Genomic DNA, 21,185 nt, shown 5'->3' on the forward strand with positions numbered 1-21,185 from the left:
AAACCAACAAACAACCCTCAAGTCCTGCTTCGGAATTGCACCATAGGCCCGTAGCGGACGGATATGAAAGCATCGCGAAGTTGAAACTGGTTCCGGTCCCGTCGGCCCCAACCAAGGTCCGGCCGTCCTTCACCCAGGGTGGCACCTTCCACACGTCGAACGTCATACCTATGCAATGTACGAGCCACGACTATCATCAACTCCAGCATCGCGAGATTCTTCCCAACACAATTGTACGGGCCTTGACTGAAGGGGTGGAACTGCTTCTTCAATTGCGCAACATCCTGCTCTGAAATCCCCGCGGCAGCGTCTGGGAGCCAACGCTCGGGGCGAAACACATGGGCGTCACCCCATATTGCTTCGTCGCGAGACTGGGCCCAGTCTGCTGTTCCGACGACGACGCCCTCTGGGTAGAATTCGTCGCCAATTTTCGCACCGCCTTGTAAGACTTCGCGGGGGAGCTCGCTCGGCGCAGCAGGTGTCAGACGCAAGCTTTCGTCAATGCAAGCCCTCAAGTATGAACACTCCGACAAGCGCTGGCCCTGGACAATGTCGTGGTACGAGCCGAACGTTTCCCGGATCTCCTGCACCAGCTTCGCATACTGGTGCGGATAGTGGGTCAGGTAGAAGAAGATGCCGCAGAGCGTGATGGAAGTGGTGTCTGTTCCGGCCAAGATCAACAGGTTCGCCTCGCCGAGGAGTTCCGAGTCTTTGTACGCCCGAGCGCCAGTTTCGGGATCGATGGCCTCGTACAGGAAGTGGAACACGTCCAGCCTTTGTTCCCCCTCGGACTTTTCGCGCAGAGCCTCTTGCTTGGCAATGCGGCTGTTGACGCTTTCGGCGACGAATTTGAAGTATGCCTTGATGTCGGGCGGGGCCGTCATGGCAAGCAAGGCATCCAGGCCGCGTGGCTTGAGCCACAGGATCAGATCGAACACGGGTATGCGGCTTATCTACTGCTTGTTAACTGATGGAAATGCACGTGTGTGCACGTAGGATGAAGGTACCGGGTATATGTATGTCATGTACTGGACAAGATTGTGCGGCATCCTCTTCAGCGAATTCTCACCTGGCTCCTTGATATCGAAGGGCTTACCAAAGGACAAATCCGCCATGATATCAAACACCAGCTTGTCCGTCCAATCGGCAAAGTCAATACCTTCGGTCCAGCCGTCGTGGTCCGTCTTCCGGTCCATCAGCAGATCGTTCCATCGGTCGACATGCTTGATGATGAAGACCGCCGCAGCGCGGAGCGACTTTTCATTGAACGCGAGATTCAACAAACGCCGTTTCTTCGTATGTGCGGCCTTTTCGATTGTCGTTGTGGTGTTGACGTCTGTGTTGCCGTTGATATAGGCTCGATACGAGGGCGCCTTCTGGACATTGGCCTTGGCGTTGTATATGTCGTTGTACGCGGCCGGGTCGTTGAACAAGACTCTGTCCGGACGAGGGCGGATCCGCGTTCCTGTCGTGAGCGCGTCAACACTTGCCCACGGGTAGTAGAGGGAGAAGTTGCGTCCGGCACCACTGACCGTAGACTTGGTGGAGCTGCCACAGCCAGACGTGGTGGTCGCCCTTGACAGCGTGATAGAAGCTCGGAAGGCCGGACAGCTTGCACAAGATCGGGCCCGGCACGCGCGCGAGTGGGTGGAAAAAGACGTTGTATACTGCCTTGACGAGGATCTGGTATGCATCAGACCAAGTTACAGCGCAATGCGTCGAAACACCTACCGATAACAGGGCTGCCAGCGTCAAGGTCCAGTACGGATGCTGGTGTAGCACGCTTATCGAATGTGCCAACAACATATTCGTCGGCTTGGAGAGAGACACAACATAATACTAGGTGTGTCTGACACCCGGCTAATTATATACTTGATCCCTTCGGCTATATCATACAACCCCATGTCGGTCAACCCCTGTTCCCGTGGGGCAGTCGATGTGCCACTTTTTCCTTTTGCGCAGTTCCAAGACTCCTTTGCTCGCCTATCTCCGAGCTGCCATTGTCAGCAAAACGGACGCCCGGACACACACGAGGCTGCAGAGTGTGTATGTGTAAGCCATGGGCGACGTCTGGAATCGAGGGCAGCCGCAATGCATATTATTGGTGAGCAGAGACGAGGCACGTGATGCTGCATGCAGATTCGAATCCCGCGGCCACGTCAACGCATTGTTATACTGAGGATATCGTGATGACGGAGCGATGTTACTAGTAGCATGCCAGAGTTCTGTCCACAATAATTGTATTGCTATCCGAACAGCCTGCATACAATCTAATGAATACAGCACAACACTAAATGTCTTTGCATAATAACACCCATCCATGTGGCTGCTCAACGTTGCCACGCTGGAGCTGGAGGCATTTTTCGGGGACGACAGGCCAGAGTATGTGATCCTCTCGCACACCTGGGAGGACGACGAGGTGCTCTTCCAAGACATGGCCTCGCCGTCACGGGCGCAGAAGAAGAAGGGCTGGGTGAAGATTGATCAGACATGCAAGCGAGCGGCAGAGGCAGGCTACACACACGCGTGGATTGACACCTGCTGCATCGACAAGCGCAGCAGCGCGGAGCTGAGCGAGGCCATCAACAGCATGTTCCAGTGGTACTGGGCTGCGGCAGAATGCTGGGCGTATCTCGCTGATTTCGCACTGCCGGAGGGCTGGCAGCCGCCGCGGACGTTCCAGACCAATATGAGCGCGTGGACGGCCGAGTATCGGGAGCTGGTGGACAAGTTCCTGAGGACAAAGTGGTTTAGGCGCGGATGGACGCTGCAGGAGCTGATTGCGCCGCAGCGGGTGACGTTTTGGAGCAGGGACTGGGTGGTGTTTGGCACGCGCACGATGCTAGGCCGGGCGATATATGAGAGGACGAATATCCCGGAGGAGGCGCGGGATCGGCTGCAGACGTATAGTATCGCGGAACGCATGGGGTGGGCGGCGAGGCGGAAGACGACACGGGTGGAGGACCAGGCGTACTGTCTGCTTGGTATCTTCGACATCAACATGCCGCTGCTGTATGGGGAGGGCAAGAAAGCGTTCCGCCGGTTGCAGGAGGAGATTATCAAGTCCAGCCTCGACCACTCTATCTTTGCGTGGGGCGTAGACAGCCTGATGGCGACCGAGAATGAGTTGGTGCAGAACAGCCAGAACGCCAGATCGTTGTCGTCGTTATCGTCGAGTGTCTTTGCGTCGCACCCGGCGTCCTTTCTTCCCAACGCCCGACCAAACGACGAGATGCCCACGCGCTACGAGCTTTCAAACATGGGTCTCTACATCAAGCTGCGCATCATCTACATCTGCGCCTGGGACAGCGACGCGCAGTGGAAGGAAGCTCTCGGCCTCCTCAACGCGACCTCGACCTCGACCTCAACCTACGACGACAACGCCTCAGACATCGCAATCGCGCTGCACATCCACAGCCAGTCCGGCCTCGCCCTCATCCGTCAGCCCAGCCGCTTCACAAAACGGTGTTACCTTGTCCCCGTCCCTTTCCGCGACGGCGACAGCATGCTAGCCAAATCCGACGGTATCCAAATCTCCAACCGCGCCATCCTAGCCCGCCACTTCCCGCACCTCAGAGAGCGCGACGACCGCGTCCCGACCGCGCTGCTCGCCGCGCGTGTGCATGTGCAGGTCGGGCCGGGACTGCACATTGTCGACACGTTTCCGCAGCCGTATGTCCGGCGTGTCGGGATGACCCGGATCTTCACCCTCGAGGGGCAGGCGGAGGACTGGCTTGGTGCGTTTCTGGTGCAGTGCGAGGACGTGATTGGGCGTGTTGCCCTGCTTACGGTGCGTGGTGGGCTACTTCCGGTGCCGGTGGGAGGAGGAGGGGCAGAAGGAGCAGTACAAGAAAAAGGAGAAGAACTGCACGCCCGACGTCCCCGGCTGCAGCTGCGGTACCTTGAGACTTCGGAGCTGCTGGACGAGCGGGGTCTGCCCTGGTACTACCACTTCCGCAACGACCGCAACGACCGCAACGACCGCAACGACCGCAACGACGAAGCAGAAGAAGACGTGGACTTTGACAAAACACACGCCTTCGACAGCTCCACGGAGATGATGCAGGTGCTGCTGCTGATGGAGATGGCGACAACAAGCAAGAAAATAAGCCTGAAGTTCTCGTCGCCGCAGTGGGAGTGCGATTCGAGTCCGTATTACCTGGTTAATGTCGATATGGTCGTGGCGGATGATGATGAAGGGGGTGAAGGCGGTAAAGTGGCTGAGGTGGCAGAGGGTGGTAAGCAGGAAAAGGACAAGGTAGAGAATAGAGATGCAGGCTCGACTGAGCCGCAGCGCTTATTCCATGACTTGTTCTGGGTGGCAGGGCGGGCGCGGGATGCGGCATCGAATGCGGGGCCAAAACCGGAATCAGAACCGGATGCGAATGCGGGTTCCGACGATGAAGACGCTGAGGCAGGGGCTGAGGCAGAGTCTGAGGCAGAGTCTGAGGCAGAATCTGAGGCAGAGTCTGAGGCAGAGGTTGAGGCAGAGGTTGAAGCTGAGACCGGGACTGAGCTTAAGTATGATGTGGATGTACTCTTCCCGCCGTACCTGTACGATCTGTAAGGGCTTATAGGACTTACTGCCTTACATGGCCAGACGGCTTCTTGGCAGGGGGAGAGCGTATCTGACGTATATACATGACCACGCGAACTGGACAACGACGGCGACGACGACGGTGATGATGAGGCAGGTATTAAATGACGGGTACGGTCGAACAGATACACGAACAGATATATTTGTATTTATACACGAATACATATATACCTATAAACAGACGAACACGTAAACAGACATACATGCGGATGGGACCCAGTCGTGTGGTATGCCTGACTAATGACCGACAGAGTGTAGCCTCCTGTATTTTTTGTGTATATACATGCGTTTCTTATGTGTCTTACATGCATGCGTTTCTTACATGTGTTAAGCATGCGGACTAAAAGCGGTGATGGATAGCCAGTTAGCCAGTTAGCCAGTTAGCCAGTTAGCCAGTTAGCCAGTTAGCCAGTTAGCCAGCAGATAGACTAGCTAGCGAGTAGATGAGCATGCGAACATATATACATATATATATACACGAGAAGACAGATACACGCACATACGAACACACGCACACGCGAACACGCACGCAAACAGATATACCAGACACACGAGTCATACCATACACTAGACACACGAGATATACTGTAGCCCCTGTGCTATCCCATCCCATCCCATGCCATCCAATGCCATCCCATGCCATCCCATCTTACCCTCTTTTACCCCATTCTATTCTACCCCATCCCATCCTATCATACTATCTTCTACCCATTATAAAACTCCATCTCCTCATACGTGCATATGTACATATATACATACATATCTATACACGTATATACAGAAACATACACGTGCATGTCTTGTATGCGTATCTTGTGGTACCTTGTGCATGTATGTATGCGTATCTTGTGAATGTATGTAGACCTCGTGAATGTAGACGTGTCTATGTATACCTTATGCATGTCTTGCAAGGAATATACTGTGAGTGTATGTCAATATCTTGTTCCTCAGCCTAAGTACTGCCCGTATGCGTGTCTTGTGCATATATGTATGCGTGTCTTGTATATCTTTGTATCTTTGTATCTTGTCTAAGTATCGTATATATCTTACTCTTGTATATCCTACTCTTGTATATATCACTCTTGTATATATTACTCTTGTATATATTACTCTTGTATATATTACTCTTGTATGTCTTACTCTTGTATGTCTTACTCTTGTATATCTTACCCTTGTATATCTTACTCTTGTATATCTTGCTCTTGTATATCTTACTCTTGTCTATCTTACTCTTGTATATCTTACTCTTGTATATCTTACTCTTGTATCTCACACGCAGCGTACTAAGCGGAGTATCTGTACGTGGCTGTGCGGGTAGAGATGGATGGATAGATGGACAGATGGATGTGGATGTGGATGTTGATACATGAGCATGGGAATATATGAATACAGTACGCACGGACGAACAAACAGACGAACGAAGAGATAGACGAACGAATGGATATCCAAAGAGACGAACAAACGAACAAATGCACGAGTCGACAAACATCCAGACACACTGGGCATTCCGCGTTATCCTATCCTACTCCATGCCTACCAAAGACAAGCTCCCTTTCTTTTAGATATATACATGCAAGTCCTGTATGTCTTGTTTCCACGTCCTGTACGCATGTCTTGAATGTACGCATATGCACCAAACGCAGGAGTCCCAACCCCACACAAAACACCTCACTCCAAAACCCCCAAACACCCAGTTTGCAAGACCATCCAATCTCCCCCTACCCCCTAAAGTCCCCAACCTCCCCCCTCGCCCTCTCCCTCAATACCCCCCTCAACACCTTCCCACTCGCGGCCTTGGGAATACTCTCCACAAACACGACCCCACCCGTCAGCGCCTTGAAGCTCGCCATGCGGTCGCGCACCCAGGCCGCAACGTCTTCTTGCGTGAGGGGGAGGACTTGGGTGTCGGGTTTGTGCGGTTCGTTGTCGTCTTTGGCGACTTTGTCTCCTTTGTCTCCTTTGTCGACTTTGTCGTCTTTGTTGGTGGAGTCGGAGTTGGAGGCTGTGTCTGCAACGTAGCAGCAAACAGGCGTCTCGGGAACAACATACGCGCGCGGAACATCACCCATATCCGGCCCCAGTTCAATGCCAATGACAGCGGCGTCGCGGATGAGCGGGTGCGCGAGGAGGCATTCTTCCAGCTCGGTGGGGGAGACTTGCCAGCCTTTTACCTTGATGATTTCCTGGTGCTGGGGGTCAGTGTGTCGTTGTGTGGTTTTGGGGAGGTGGGAGTTAAAAGGGGGTTCAGGGGGGGGAAAAGGACAAACCTTGGCCCGATCACAAATATACCACTTCCCCTTCTCCACAAACCCGATGTCCCCCGTGCGCAACCACCCACCCTCGAGAATCGTCTCCCGAGTCGCAGCATCATTCCCCAAATAGCCATTCATAATCGAGGGGCCACGCACGAAGATCTCGCCCCGGACGTTATCCTCCGTAACCACTTTTCCCCCTCCCCACCATTCTCCTTCACCTCCCTCTCCTCCCTCTCCCCCTTCCACACCCCCCTCCCCACCATCCCCCCCAAAACACACAACCCGCGCCTCCATCCCAGGCAACAACCGCCCGACACTCCCACTCCCATCCCTCTCCGCAAACCCAAACGTCGTAATCCACCCCATCTCACTCAACCCCCACACCTGCGCCACCACCGCCTCCGCATGTAAAACCCCACACAACCCCCTCTGCGCCCCCCCCGACAGCGCCGCCCCCGCACACCACACAAACCTCAACCCCTCCAACACCCCCTTTTGCTCCCTCCCCCCGGCAACACCGACAAGATCACGCACAATCGGCGGCACAACCGCCGTCTCCGTAATCCCATACGCACCAAGATACCGCACAAACGCCTCGCGGTAGTACCGCTTCATGATGTATGTTGTGTGGCCGTCGCGCAGGGGCGCGCAGTGGAAGAGCGGGGCGGCAAAGGCGTGGAATTGCGGGAGGCAGAGGAGGCGGCGGATGGGGTAGGGTTTGAGGGGGGTGGAGACGGAGGAGTGGAGGAGGATGGACTGGGCTACGTGGGCGTGGTGCGAGATGAGGGCTGCTTTCGGGAGGCCGGTTGTGCCGGAGGTGGACATTAGGGATGCGGGGGTGGATTTTGATTTTGCTTTCGATGCGGATGCGGATGTGGAGGGGAAGCGGACCCAGTCTGATTCGCCGTGGGTGAGGAGGGTGGTCCATGATTGGAAGGGGGATGTGGATGATGTGTTGTTGTTCTTCTTGTCAGTGTCGAAGACGAGAATGTTGGCGTCTGCAATCCCGCATTCGCGCGCGGCGGGCAGCAGTTTGGGCAGGAGTTCGGGCTGGACGAGGACGGTGCGGACGGCGGAGACGGCGAGGATGTGTTTGAGCTCGGTGTGGCCGTAGGCGGGGTTTGCGCCGACGACGCAGCCGCCTGCGCCGATGATGGCGAGGTAGAGTGGGGAGTAGAGGATCTGTTGGGTGGGTGTGTCAGTTTGGTTGTGTTGGTGAGAAAGGGGGAAAGACGCACGTTGTTGAAGGAGAGCACGCAGATGTTGTCGCCGGGCGTGATGCCGCGGGCCTTGAAGCCGGCGATTAGTTGTCGTACGCACAGCAGGACGTCGCGCGCGGTGAGGGCGTTGGTGGGATCGGCGGCGTCGATGTATATCTGCGTGCGGGTGTGATTGTCAGTCTTCTTTTCCGTGATTGATGGATGGGATGCATGTGATGTCAGCACAGCCAGCACGTACCTGGCGATCCGGGAAGCGGTCCACGTTTGCAAACGTCCAGGTCAGGAGATCGACGTCCGGAATGTCAGGGTAGTGGTCCGGCGTGAAGATGCCTGTTGGTGCCGGACTTGTTGACGACGTCGGAAGTGGTGATGACGGGGCTGCTGCTGCTGCTGCTGCTACAGGGGCTACAGGGGCTGCGGCACGGCGGCCGCGGTAGTGCACGAGCGAGGCCAGCGAGGTGGAGACGTGGCTCAGGAGGCGTCTGGCGTACTCCATGGCGGAGACGCGGCGGTGGTTCTTCGTGCATGCGGCTGGGGATGCGGGCGTGGTGGTTCTAGCGTCTGCGTTGTCGACGGACTTGGTGTGTGTTGGTGGCATTGTGGATTCTTCGTGTCGTTGCTGTTGTTGTTGTTGGAGAGTGTACTCGCAAGTCTATCTTCGTGTCGTTGCTGCTGCCGTCGACGAGGATACTCGCAAGTCTAAGATCGCGTAGTCCTGTCGAAGAAGTCGTGTCGAAGAAAAAGAGGAAGAAGAAGAAGCAGGAAAAAGTCACGGCGCCATAAATCGAAACTTTTCCTCCCAAGACCTTCAGACCCAGATTCGACACGAACAAGGCAAGCGAAAGCACACAATAACACACAAAGATGATTAATGCTCTGTTCCAGTTCCCAAAAAAGGGGGTGTCGGTGCCAATGTCACTCACTCCCGGGCAGCAAGCGAGGTTCGGCGAGTGACGGACGGACGGATCGGGTTTAAGGGAGGACGACGACGAGACGTAGAGGAAGGGGTAGAGTAGAGCAAGGGCAAGGCTGATGTTGTTGTTGTTGTTGTTGTTACACACCATCTATATATATACACAACCCCGGAGGTGTATACATAATATATACATTCACGCCAACATCTTCGGCGATCAAGATTGAATCAGACAAATTGAAGAAGCTAGGCAGGTAGGTGTAGTAGGAAAGGGGGGGGGGAGGGAGCGAACTGCGTCATGCGTCATGCATGAAGGGTATGTGTGGTGGATGCTACAGCAGGGGTGATGCTTGCGTGTTGACCGGCGTTCTTCTGCATGTTCTACGGATTCGATTGTATCTCAGGATCTGCAATATCTCGATATCTCTCCCGGTAAGCAAGCAAGCAAGCGGGTCAGCCCGTGCGTAAGATGAATAGACAGATGAGTCCAAGATACATGGTAAACAGATGGATAGTAAATAGAGGGATAGTCCCAAGCACCTGGCACGTGCTCAGTGTCCGTGTCAGTGGAAGTCCGTGAATGGCAAGAACGACGCACGCAAGATCGTCGGTTTGCTGGTGCGTGCCCGGTGCTGCAGTCACGTGCTGCGTGTGTGTGCGCAAGCCTAATTAGCCGCATTAGGCAGTTACGGTGGCGCAAACCTTAAACCCGCCGTCCGGGCTGAAGAAATGACGGATTCGGCGAATCAACATTGGCCTTACAAATACATAGCTACATACTACTGTACATGTACAATATGTGAGCGATCGCGTGAGTGCAGCTGTTTATTTGTATTTATTTTATTTGCATTGCTCGGCGAGTATGGGATGGAATGGAACGGAATGAAGAGAGGGAGGGCTGTGGATATCCGCGGGGTTGGCTGGCTGGTCCCTCATGTTGTCAAACTCCTCGACACCCCCAGTCAGATCCCAGGTCCTTGTCCGGATGGCATGATGAATATCCATCAGCCCATCCATCTACCTGTCCATCCATCCATCTGTTAATCTGTTAATCTCACACCTTATCCATCCATCCACCCCGAGACCCGGCGCGCGGGTCGTCGCGCACACAGCACTTGATACCTGACAGGTGTGAATTGCTGTTTGTCTGTCTGTCCGTCTGTCTGTCTGTCTGTCTATCCTCTATTCTTCCATCCCATCTCCGGAGCTATAGACAAGACAGTAAGAATGAAGCAGCTACTAAGCCAGCCAAGGCATCTCCACCCGCCCACACCGCCGCCGGACGTTGGACCTCGTTTGCGGTCTCGCGTGTGATTGGCGTATCACTTTCCTTGGCTCCACCATTCTGTAGGTACTGTCCCTAATGTATGTCCCTTTGTCATGTACATACATACATCAAACACAAGCAACGACGACAGCGACAACGTGCAATAGAATGTACACGTCGCTTTTTCGGTCTGTGCGTGTCATTGCTGTTGTCGTGCTGTGCGGTCTGTGTGCGATCTGTGCGTGCGTGCGGAAGGATTGATGGATCGCATCGCATCGTATCGTATCGCATCGAGTCAATCCAAATACATATCTCGATAACTTGGATAATCACAGATGGCCGGATTAATGGCCAGGACGCCTAACGTGCGTGCAGTGCCATGCAGTGCTGCAGTCTCGTCCAGCCTCGCGTCGAGTATCTCGAATACGTCGGCTTGCAGTGTGCATTGCATCGTGGCCAAGTGTCCGTTTGCGTCGTGCTGCTTCGTAAGGCAACCAGTCTCTCTTCTTTGCCAGCGGTCGTTGTGATCTAGACTTGCTGCAACGACTGCATGCTGCTGCGAACAACGGCTGGGCTGGACATGGGCATGGGTATGGTATCGACATGGATATAGGTAAGGCTGCGAGGGTAGGTGGGTGGGTAGGTAGGTAGGTACATACGACGACTTGGACTACTCGTCATGCAGGTCCGCGTTTCTCTATACTTTCTTTTGTCTTTTTATCTCTTTATTTGTGTATGTGTGTGCTATACATCTAGCATTGAAGTGCTGCTGGATGTAATACTATGTTGTAGGAGTAGACTAGACGTCGGTGTAGTAGTGGCAGTAGAAGCTGTAGAAGCAGTAGTGGTAGCGGTAACTACCCACTAGGCACTCACTCCCTGAATCAACTAGCCCTCTCTACTCCTACTATTACTACTACGACTCTCTACCCATCCAGCATATCAAATAAATATCACATCACATCATCACAACCTATCAATCCATCAACCCATCCATCCATATACGCAAAAAACATGACTCTACCACGCATTACCCAGCAGCCAGCCCAGCAGCCCTTTCAGCAGCCAGCCAGCCCAGCAGCCAGCCATAGTAACACCACATCCACCACATCCACCACTCCACCCCACACCACGCAAGGACACAGCATCTTGATTTGACTCCCCCCGCATATACTGTACGTCTGTATGTATGTACATGTATGTCTATATGCATGCATGTACATAGGGCAGACCACAGCACACAGCACACAGCACACAGCACATACCACGCGAAATCCAACTTTCTCATTCCTTATCTCTCTCGTCTTGTTGCCAATCAATTGACCATTCATTCACCAATCATCCAGTTGATCAATCACTTAAATCAATCGACTTATCAATTAATCAGTTTAACCAATTAATCAATTAATCAATTACCCACCCACTCACCCACTTCCTCGAACCAACCCTTCATCTTCTACCGTACCATCCCATCCTCACTCAAACTCAAACACAACACTCGAAACCTGGAGAATTGGCTCGAGTCAGTACGTGAGTATGTGAGTAAGTAAATAAGTAGAGTTTGAAATGGTGAAACGCGGATGGTGAGACGTGAGATGACTACTTGGTATTGCGCTGCTCGTGTGGACATGACTCGTGCTGCTTGGTGCGCGTGCGTGGAGTGGAGTGGAGTGTGCGCGTGCGTGGTGCGTGGTGCGTGGTAGTGCGTGATGGCTGGGATGGATGTAGTGTGCGCGTGCATGGGTGTGGGTGGATGTGGAGAGGTATGTGGAGAAATGGAGAGGTGGAGAGGTGGAGGACATGCGGGTGCAGACATTACGATCACTACTACTACTCTAACGACTACAGACTTGGATCAAATACACCACGACACGACACGACACACATACACACATACATACACATACATACTCCCATCTCATCCCATCCCATCCCATCCCATCCCACCACCAAATCCCCCCTCACACTCCCCAGACAGCATGTATCTCGCCCCGTCCCATTGGCTGGAGTGCTGTATTAGGGTGTTTGCCGTGGTGGGATGATATATAAGTACATGTCTATATTACGTCCCGTCACTCGAGACTAGGAGGGAGGGCGATGGATGGAAGGCCGACTGGACTGGCTGGGCTGCTTCAATTGTAGTTTATGAGGTGAGGTCGTGATGTGAGTCTACGATCCGAGTTCAGCCTCTGAAGAGGACAAGATATAGATGCGACCATGGCTGCTGCTGTCTGTCTGTCCACCGAGTATCCGTGATGAGAGTGTCGGAGTTCACCTGTCTTTGTATCAAAGTGTACGTTAGGTCTGTTGTAGATACTGCTCGCAGTGTATACAGAGTGCTTTGTATGAAGTGAATCGTGGTATTGTTTATTTGTTTGAGATGTCGACTCCTTGCTTGATGCTCATCGACTGACTGCAGCCTGCTGTCTCTAGTGACAGCTCCGGTATTTGTATATCGTCAACTGAGACTTTACTTCTCCTACTCCTCCGCTCATGCTTTATAGACTTCAGTCTCCATCTACGAGATGTCTTATACAAGATCCCCCAGTCCCTTGTCTGATGGTGTTGCGGAGCATGCGGGTGTGGACTTGACTACTGATGGGAGTGGCTCGTGTCAAGATGCGGATGAGATGGCTACTCTTGTGGATTTCTCACATCGAGGCACGGATGAGATGGCTACGCTTGCGAGTTTATCGCGTCAAGACACGGAAGATTCGGCTACTGATGGGAGTAACTCGTGTCAAGATACGGATGAGATGGCTACTCTTGCGAGTTTATCGCTTCAGGACACGCAAGAAATGACTACTACTCCCGCCCCCTCGCACCAAGACACGGCAAAAGAGCTTCAAAGCGTGATATCCAACGCAGAGCTCGACACTTCCACCAAAAACCACATGAATCATCTCGTCCAAACCATGCAGACTCAGCACCAAACCATCTGCCCAGCATGCCTCGAGCCAGACACTCACTCAACAGCCAGCAGCTCCGACCCGGAGTCGACTTCCCGAAAACGCAAGCACAGTCAAACCACCCCCTCTACCCCCGAGTCTGGCACCACCACCACCACAAGACCCAAGAAAAAAAGCAGAAAACATCCTCAAAATACAGTATTCAGTACCGCTTATGTTGGCAGGTTCAGACGCTGTAATAATGACGACTGGTTCTCCCGATTCGCCGTCGGCAACCCGGAGCCCGTTCATCTTCCTGCGTATGGTGCCGCAATATCCAAGCGAGCAGGCAATACCCACCAGGGAGAGTATCTCGATGATCTGGCTGAGCAACACGCCGAAGCGGGCATGCATGGCCAGCCACGCCCGCTCACGATCTTTGGCTCTACACTTGCTCCGAAGCCGTCCTTGCCCAAACACAAACATCCAGAAGACGTCGCAGCAATGGTAAACTATCTGACCAATCCCGACCCACACCTCATCTCCAAAACCCCCACCGAAGAGGCCATCCACTCCTGGTCCACCATGCCAACAGACTACCCCAAAATCATGGTCCGTCTCTGGGACCACAACTCCAAGGCCCACATCGAGGACGGCAAGCAAGGCTTCCTCTCCCAGTGCGGCGGCGTGCCCCTCGACACCCCCTCCCTCCGCACCTACTTCCTCCAGTCCCACGTCGACTTCCGCAGCCGCGCCGCTACCCCCTTCATCTCCGTCACCTCCGACCCCTCCAACGCCGCAAACTTCCACGTCCGCCGCCTCAAAGCCCGCCAGGAGAAGCGCAGCCGTGTCCCGGTCGTTCGTTTCACGCTCATGAACTGGGCCGCCCGCGTGGCGGAGGGCATGCCTACTCTGCACATGGGCCGCGAGCTCAGGCACTACAACGTCTACAACCCCTATGCGTACTCTGCCTGCAGCGACGCGATTGAGAAGTTTGAGTGGCTTGCGCTGTGGTGTGTTCCGCCGTCGCAGATCGTGGGGACGTGGTTTGTGGGGGATATGGAGGATTGGATGGCGAGGCGTGATGAGGGTATGAGTGGCTCGATGAGGCCGGACGCGAGATGGCTTTGGAGCTTTCATTTTGATGCTTGGTGGAAGCTGGTTGCTCTGCCGGCTTACGAGGCGCATGAGCGGACGAGGCTGGGTGGTGGTGTCCCTGAGCATATTGAGAATTGCGGCTGCTGCGGCCATTCTTGAGGATCACATTCGGAGGGGCCGCTCGTCCTTGCAGGACTCCTTGTGCAGCATTTTGTCGAGGTTCGTTTGATCTTCACTTTTTCTCTTTCCAGTCCTGCTCATCACTCTTTTCCGCAATCCTTCACCGTTTCGTCAATTCCATTTTTCCCCTTTGCTTGGGTAGGTCGATTTCATTGGCGCGTTGCGTCTTCCTTGTAAAGTTTCGATCTGCTTTCTCGAGTCTACTATGTCGGTAGTAGCCATTTCCTTATATTTCTGGGTCTATTTAAAGTCGATTAGCACAGTTTGTCTCGGCGTACATTAGCCTTTAGATCAAACTTTTTCAAATCTACTTAGGGGTTAGTAGAGCATCTCGTCATATTTCTGGGTCTGTTGAAGGTTGGTTCTTACATGCGTATCAGTATCCGCTATCATTCAGATCAGCATACAAGAGCAATAATAGCGTCGAACGTTGGGGTTAAGGACTGCATTCTTAATTGTGCACATGATCTGGCACTAGTACCCCGACCTACCTTGATAGCAGCTTGAATGGGTATCACAGACGCCCTAGCACGAAGATAGATCTAGACAATTCTACCAATCTTCTCCACGTCCTCCCGATGTGTATCCTGCCATGTCAATGCATGACAACCCCATACCCCTCCACGTGACCAGCCAGCTCCTGCACACCCCACCTCCTGACCAAAATAAAACCCCACAAACTCTCCTCATCAAATCCACACACACGTACATACATACATCTCCAGCCTTCCATCTCCCACCCACCTCAATCCCCACGTCCCACACCACCACCACCCCAACAAAACAAACAAATCACCAAACAAACAAAAATGCCCCACCCGCAAAAATACCGCCTCTTCTTCCACACGCCCCCCGCCGCCCTCGAAGCCTGCAAAGCAGCCATCTTCAACGCCGGCGCGGGCCGCTACCCGGGCGGCAAATACACAGAGTGCGCCTGGGCCGTGCTCGGCCAGGCCCAGTTCCGCCCCGGTCAGGCTGCGAAGCCGCATCTGGGCGTGGCTGGACAGCTGGAGCGGACGGAGGAGGTGAGGGTTGAGGTTGTGTGTTTTGGCGAGGAGGTTGTGAGGGAGGCGGTTGGGGCTTTGAGGAGGTGAGTTTGAGGGTTTTTTGGGGTTTGGGGGGTTGTTTGGGGGGAGGGGGAGGGGAGGGAGGGGGTGGTTGTGGTGATGATGATGATGATGATGATGCTAATCTATGGGTTTGTAGGGCGCATCCGTATGAGGAGCCGTCGTATGGGGTGTATGCGTTGGCGGATTTTTGATACTGGGTGGTGGGTTTTGGGGATGTTGGGGGGTTTTTGTTTGTATGATGGGTGTGTACTTACAGAGGGATCCGTGGGACCGGGAGAAGTAATGGATGGACCCTCGTGCATCTGAGATTGCTATTGCTACCGAGTTATCAAGTGACGTCGAGAGTTGCGTGTAGAGGTACTACTCATCTCGTGCCATCCTAATCATCCATCGATGGCTATTTCAGTGTGATTTCTAGCACGTCTCGTATGCGGAGATACTACTCTCCTTTTATAGAGAATCTATCGAGTCTTGTTCGCTGGGTATATGTCTATCTAGGGTATATCTTATGAATCGTATGCTACACTCTGTATATGGGATTATGTGTTATTTTACAATCAGTAGTACCGTTCTGTTATTAGATCTGATTGATTTGCTTCCACCTCAAGACTTATCAAGTCAAGTCATGTCTAGATACTCATAGGGTGAGAGAAGGTTGAGAGAAGGTGTTCAGAGTAGAGGAGGCCGTGCTCAGAGTTACGCCCACAGTACGTGCTATGCCACATCTAGAAGGTGGGGTTTGGGCGTAAACACTCTCATGCATCAGAGTTTGTTACCGAATCATTGTAACATACACTGTCACTTGTGGGGCTGCTAGCCATCCTCGTGCATCCCGATATCCATCCATACAAGAGCCATGGCGGCGTCCCAAAGGGCCTACCAATACGGTAGCATGCCCTCTCACACTTCGTTCCGAACTCTAGAACTCTTGCCTGGACGCCGAGACGATCATATCTCGTGTGTGCTGCATCATGTAGACTGGTCACACCCACCAGAATATGAAGCGTTATCCTATGCTTGGGGAGATGCAAAGGATGTAGAGTGGATTACATGCCAAGATAGAGAGTTAAAGGTGACTCGAAGCCTCTATAACGCACTCAGACATCTTCGCCTCCAAGATAAGTCTAGGATGCTGTGGGCAGATGCCATCTGGTAAGATGGGCTCAAGTAGTTCTATCGCGACCGTCGTCGACTTGTTCGGCCCTCTGCTAGTCAGACTGTCTCTCATTGTCTGACACCTCTTAGTATCAACCAGTCCGACGTTCCTGAACGCAGCAGTCAGGTCACGCAAATGCTGAGGATATACCAGACTGCAAAAACAGTCATCGTTTGGCTCGGGCCAGACTCAGAGAAAGGGCAGGCCAAGCAAGCCGTGAATGCCATCAGGACCATATCGGATTTCATCTGCCAAAGGGTCGGTATCCCCGTCTCCGACCTGAGCTCAATCAGCGATGTCTACCAAGAAGTCATCTTCAAGAATAAAAAGTCGCTTCCACTACCGAATGACTGCGATTTTGTCACCGGCAGCATGTGGCAAAGCCTCGTATGGTTCTACTCCCATCTTTACTTCACACGCGTGTGGGCCATTCAAGAGGTAAATGCCACGACAGAACGTGTGGTCCATTGTGGGCACGAAACCGTCGAGTGGGATCGTGTGGCACTGGTAGCTGGTTATATAATCATGGAAACCGCTTCGTCAAAGAGCCTCGGTTTCTCCACGGCAAAGTGCTGGTTCGCAGCCATCATGACAACGGAGCGTATACGACAGCCCAAAAACTGGCTGTTCATGCTGTATTTGACGTCCAATTTCAACAGCACGGACCCGAGAGACCAGATATACGGGCTACGTGGGCTGATGAGGCTCTCGGGCGGAGACGCCCCTGAAGGGCTGTTGCATCCCGACTACGCAAAGTCAGATACAGAAGTCTATCGCGACTCTGTTGAAGCCGGATTGGTCCATTTCCAGAACACGGATGTGCTGCTGTACCGCAAAGGAGACGAAAGCCCGTCTTGGATTCCCCGCTGGGACCGGCCCATGCTGTTTCGCAACCCCTTCCGATTTGGAAAAGCGCTTCCATGGAGACCTGCTGGTCTTACAAAACCCGTCTGGACTATTGACAAGGAAGCAAACTTGCTTTCCCTGTCGGGCTATACCATTGATTGTATTAAAGATACTGTACCGTATAGAGAAAGTATCTTCGGCAATGCAATGATCGAGTCGGACGAGGGGAGGGAAGAACTAGGCAAACTATGGCAACAGATACTAACGACAATGGAGCGAAGTTTCCGACAAACTCCATTTGATGCTTCCATACTCACCGCCGCGGCAACATCTTTCTCTTTTGGCCTAGATGAGAACAGCGACCCCACCAATGAACGTCTATTACTACACAAGTTCATCGCTTACCTGAGACTGATTCTTAGCAACGAAACTCTCAACAAATACATACCGCAGAACCTAAGCGAGGAAACCGAGTACGCCAACGGCCTCCTCTTCGGCAAGCCCGTCTGGGACTTTCCATACCCGGAATCCAGCTTCTTCCTTACCGCAACTGGAATGGCGGGATGCTGCGTCTCGACGACACAAGCTGAAGATGTCGTATTCGCCCCTTTGGGCAGTACATATCCTTTCGTGCTACGCCGTCATGGTGATTGCTATAGTCTCAGGGGCTTCGCGTTCGTGTATGGCATGATGCGGGGGGAGCGGGTAGGGCGCGAGGTCGAAAGTGTTACGATATGCTAGTACGATGCTGCGACGACGCGGACGCCTCGAGGATATGAATTCGAGCTATCACATCTTTTAGAGATCTACGGAAAGGAATGGATGGGATGGTGGCCAAGGTATGAGCATCTTAAGAGGTGAGATGATTGGACTTCCATGCATGATATACGCTTGTCCAGCCTCTAATGGTGTCGTATATGTGAAAGCGAATAGTCGAATGATTGTAGGAGTCCATGGATATGTAAGGCGATAATAATCACTGCTATTGGCGTATTTGCCATTGAGACAGTGGTGTATTTGGCATTCTGGGAAACTCTATACTGGAGAACTGAGTTATATTATACAGATGCGATCGTGGTAGCCGTATTGATAACCCCTTGAACGGACCAGTTCCAGGCTGCCAGGAATCTCTCCGGCCTGGAAATACAGACTCCTGCCTCTTATAAGTATCTCTTCAACCACATCATAACATCTACATTATCATCTTCACGTTCATTTGTATCAGGGTATATAAACTCTCGCCACCTCGCATCAAGATCCATCTCAAGAGTTTCATACCCATCTGTCAAATGTCTGCTAATGACGGCACGGCTCAGCACATGAACTACATGTTGTTCCCCATCTCTTACTCGTCAACAGCCTTACTTAACATCACAACACCCGTCAAGACACACGCACAATACTCCGAAATAGAATCCTAGCATACTGGGCACAAATATAAGAGCTCTACCAATGACATACAACAGCAAACCCTCTCCTCGCCCCAGCCCTCGCAGCATCCCCCGTCTATCCTCTATCCAAACGAGCGAATCTCCCCTCAAACAACCCCTTAAAAAATCAACCCCGCAAATCCAGTCCTACAAGCACATTTCATCAGGGCTGCCAACCATGACCATCCAGTCCCAAGAACGCGACGACCAACCCCATCAGCCGCAGTAATCGCTCCGACCACTCCCAGCATCAACACAGTTGCCACACGGCGTGCGCCCGTTGACCCACACCAGCGTCTCGCCCTGGCCCGCACACTTGAACAGGCTCTGTCCGATCTGCGCCGTGCTGGGATACTGCCCGTTGTTCCACGCGTCGGCGAGGACTTTGCCTTGGATTTCGGTGTCGGTTCATCCTGGGTTGTGGGGTGTTAGTCTGGGGCTCTCGATATGGATTGTCGGGCTGGATGTGAGGATGTGCTCATCGTCTGATAGGGGGTTTCTGGGGGATGTGGGAGATGGGTAGATGGATGCGCTGGATGTTGTGACGTACCGCGGCCCTTGAACGTGTGTCCGCAGTAGAAGAGGAAGGTCTTGCAGTCGCCCGCTGCGGCCGTGATGGCGAGCTGGGAGACGGCGAGGCCGATGAGGGTGGAGGTGGCGAGCATTGTGGTTTTTGTTGAGTTTGGTTTTTGGTGGTCTTTGTAGAAGGAAGGTGGAAAGTAGGGTTGGAGATCTGCTTTGTGCTTTGTGCTTGCTTGCTTGCTTGCTTGCTTGATGATCGCCAATCGACCAACCTCCTGGACTCTTTATATGTTTTCTAATCTATTCACCGATGCCGCCTTGATGCTCTGAGCATATTGTTTTCCTCGCCGTTGAGCTTCAGCTCGGTCATACTCATGGACCAGTGCTCGCCGGAGTCATCTGGGAATCATGCGTTCTGACTGAATTGTCAGGCCATGATGATGATGATGATGATGATGATGATGATGATGATGATGATGATGATGATGATGATGATGATGATGATGATGATGATGATACTCGCACGTTGACTTGTCTGCTTGGTGTAGTGGCATCGAGTGGTATAACAGTTGCGATCGCAATATCCGGATCCGGAAGCTCAGCTGAAGTGCTTTTCTGGTCGTTGCTTATGAGCTGAGCCTGTGCGACTTTTGTAGTCTTCGCAACACAATGGGTGTGGCGTCACGTAACGTTACGCCATGTTTGGAGAGAGGCGAGGAAGCAAACAGTTGCTCTCAAGCTATCAGATGCTTCATATATATCGCGTCTAGATGCCTAGCACAACTACCACCCAATAAACCCAACCTCAGGAAATCAACAAACACACTTCTCGCCCCTCCATACCCCCCCTTCCCTTTGACAAAAAAAAACCCCAAAAATCAAACAGAATCCACCAAAAACCCCCCACTCCCCAGATTCTCCACCATGGCCTGCACCTGCACCGTGCCCTCCACTCCCACGTCATTCACCACCCGCACATCCCAGTGGAAGTCATTGCCGTTCATCCTTTTTAGTTCTTGTAGGAAGAGCGCCAGCACTACGACGAGCGCGACGAGTGCGCCTGTTGCGATGGCTTGGACGAGGAAGGTGAGGAGGGCGAGGGTGCGGGGGGGTTCGTGGTGGGGTTTGGACATTTTTGAGGGTTTGGGTTGAGGTTTTTGGGGTTTTTGGGGGTTGGGGGTTGGCTGAGGGAGTTGGCTGAGGGAGTTGGCTGAGGGAGTTGGCTGAGGGAGTTGGCTGAGGGAGTTGGGGTTTGGTCGAGGGAGGGTTTGTTCAGGTTTCTTTCTGGAGAGGCGTGGTTGTTGTCGGGGGTAAGTTAGGTACTGCATGAATAGTCTATCAGTCTTGTCCATCCATCCACACATACACACAACTCCCTCACATATCCACTTACCACCGTACACACACACACAGACAGACAGACAGACAGAAAATCGCCAAATTCTCCTCTAAACACTCAGAATATAACAACAAAAAAACCCTACAAAAGCATCCTCAGAAATGGAAAGAAAGCAGGCGTCCTCGTACATCCCATATAACCCCATCCACCGACCCCAGGTCCCCACCCCTTGTCACCGCCAAGCCCGTGTTCTAATCAAACGACCTCGTATTCGTGCAGCAGTGGGCAGCTGTGCTGGTCCAATACACATGCGCGCACACGCGCACACGCGCACGTCGTGTATGAGGCTGAAAGGTGGCTTGGGGGAATAAGCATGGATGGGATTCCTTGGTGCAGCGAGCGCT

The 21,185-nt window shown here is 53.0% G+C and overlaps 7 protein-coding genes across 7 annotated transcripts; 4 read left to right on the top strand and 3 right to left on the bottom strand.

The window, feature by feature from the left end:
- Positions 1-17: 17 nt before the first annotated feature.
- EJ05DRAFT_485534 (benzoate 4-monooxygenase cytochrome P450) lies at positions 18-1,806 on the bottom strand (the record flags this gene model as incomplete). The annotated part of the gene is made up of 4 exons (XM_033745458.1): positions 18-953; positions 1,008-1,465; positions 1,533-1,683; positions 1,732-1,806. 4 exons carry the CDS (start codon positions 1,804-1,806, stop codon positions 18-20), a joined length of 1,620 nt encoding a protein of 539 aa, XP_033600848.1.
- Positions 1,807-2,320: 514 nt separating this feature from the next.
- Positions 2,321-3,097, top strand: EJ05DRAFT_438126 (HET-domain-containing protein; the record flags this gene model as incomplete). The annotated part of the gene is made up of 2 exons (XM_033741819.1): positions 2,321-2,697; positions 2,740-3,097. Coding segments are annotated over 2 exons (735 nt in total), but the record flags the coding sequence as incomplete, so codon positions are not given.
- A 3,218-nt stretch (positions 3,098-6,315) lies between these two features.
- On the bottom strand, positions 6,316-8,670 carry EJ05DRAFT_499923 (acetyl-CoA synthetase-like protein; the record flags this gene model as incomplete). Its single annotated transcript, XM_033746918.1, has 4 exons — positions 6,316-6,780; positions 6,865-8,034; positions 8,091-8,228; positions 8,311-8,670. The coding sequence occupies 4 exons, from the start codon at positions 8,668-8,670 to the stop codon at positions 6,316-6,318; spliced, it is 2,133 nt and encodes a 710-aa protein (XP_033600850.1).
- Positions 8,671-12,777: 4,107 nt separating this feature from the next.
- EJ05DRAFT_499924 (uncharacterized protein) lies at positions 12,778-14,397 on the top strand (the record flags this gene model as incomplete). Its single annotated transcript, XM_033746919.1, has 1 exon — positions 12,778-14,397. One exon carries the CDS (start codon positions 12,778-12,780, stop codon positions 14,395-14,397), a length of 1,620 nt encoding a protein of 539 aa, XP_033600851.1.
- Positions 14,398-15,227: 830 nt separating this feature from the next.
- Positions 15,228-18,713, top strand: EJ05DRAFT_537784 (HET-domain-containing protein; the record flags this gene model as incomplete). Its single annotated transcript, XM_033749406.1, has 6 exons — positions 15,228-15,508; positions 15,625-15,657; positions 15,945-15,987; positions 16,132-16,195; positions 16,466-16,640; positions 16,734-18,713. 6 exons carry the CDS (start codon positions 15,228-15,230, stop codon positions 18,229-18,231), a joined length of 2,094 nt encoding a protein of 697 aa, XP_033600852.1. The 3' UTR covers positions 18,232-18,713.
- A 423-nt stretch (positions 18,714-19,136) lies between these two features.
- EJ05DRAFT_499927 (uncharacterized protein) lies at positions 19,137-19,585 on the bottom strand (the record flags this gene model as incomplete). The annotated part of the gene is made up of 2 exons (XM_033746920.1): positions 19,137-19,309; positions 19,471-19,585. 2 exons carry the CDS (start codon positions 19,583-19,585, stop codon positions 19,137-19,139), a joined length of 288 nt encoding a protein of 95 aa, XP_033600853.1.
- Positions 19,586-19,848: 263 nt separating this feature from the next.
- Positions 19,849-20,941, top strand: EJ05DRAFT_350570 (uncharacterized protein). Its single transcript, XM_033740997.1, has 2 exons — positions 19,849-20,625; positions 20,868-20,941. The coding sequence occupies exon 1, from the start codon at positions 20,112-20,114 to the stop codon at positions 20,592-20,594; it is 483 nt and encodes a 160-aa protein (XP_033600854.1). The 5' UTR covers positions 19,849-20,111; the 3' UTR covers positions 20,595-20,625; positions 20,868-20,941.
- Positions 20,942-21,185: the final 244 nt, after the last annotated feature.

The sequence above is a fragment of the Pseudovirgaria hyperparasitica genome (genome assembly GCF_010093815.1).
Source record: "Pseudovirgaria hyperparasitica strain CBS 121739 unplaced genomic scaffold EJ05scaffold_7, whole genome shotgun sequence".
NCBI lineage: Eukaryota > Fungi > Ascomycota > Dothideomycetes > Acrospermales > Acrospermaceae > Pseudovirgaria > Pseudovirgaria hyperparasitica.

Excerpts from the sequence above, each read along its gene's own strand:
- EJ05DRAFT_350570 (XM_033740997.1), top strand. The coding sequence starts at position 20,112 with ATGGGTGTGGCGTCACGTAACGTTACGCCATGTTTGGAGAGAGGCGAG.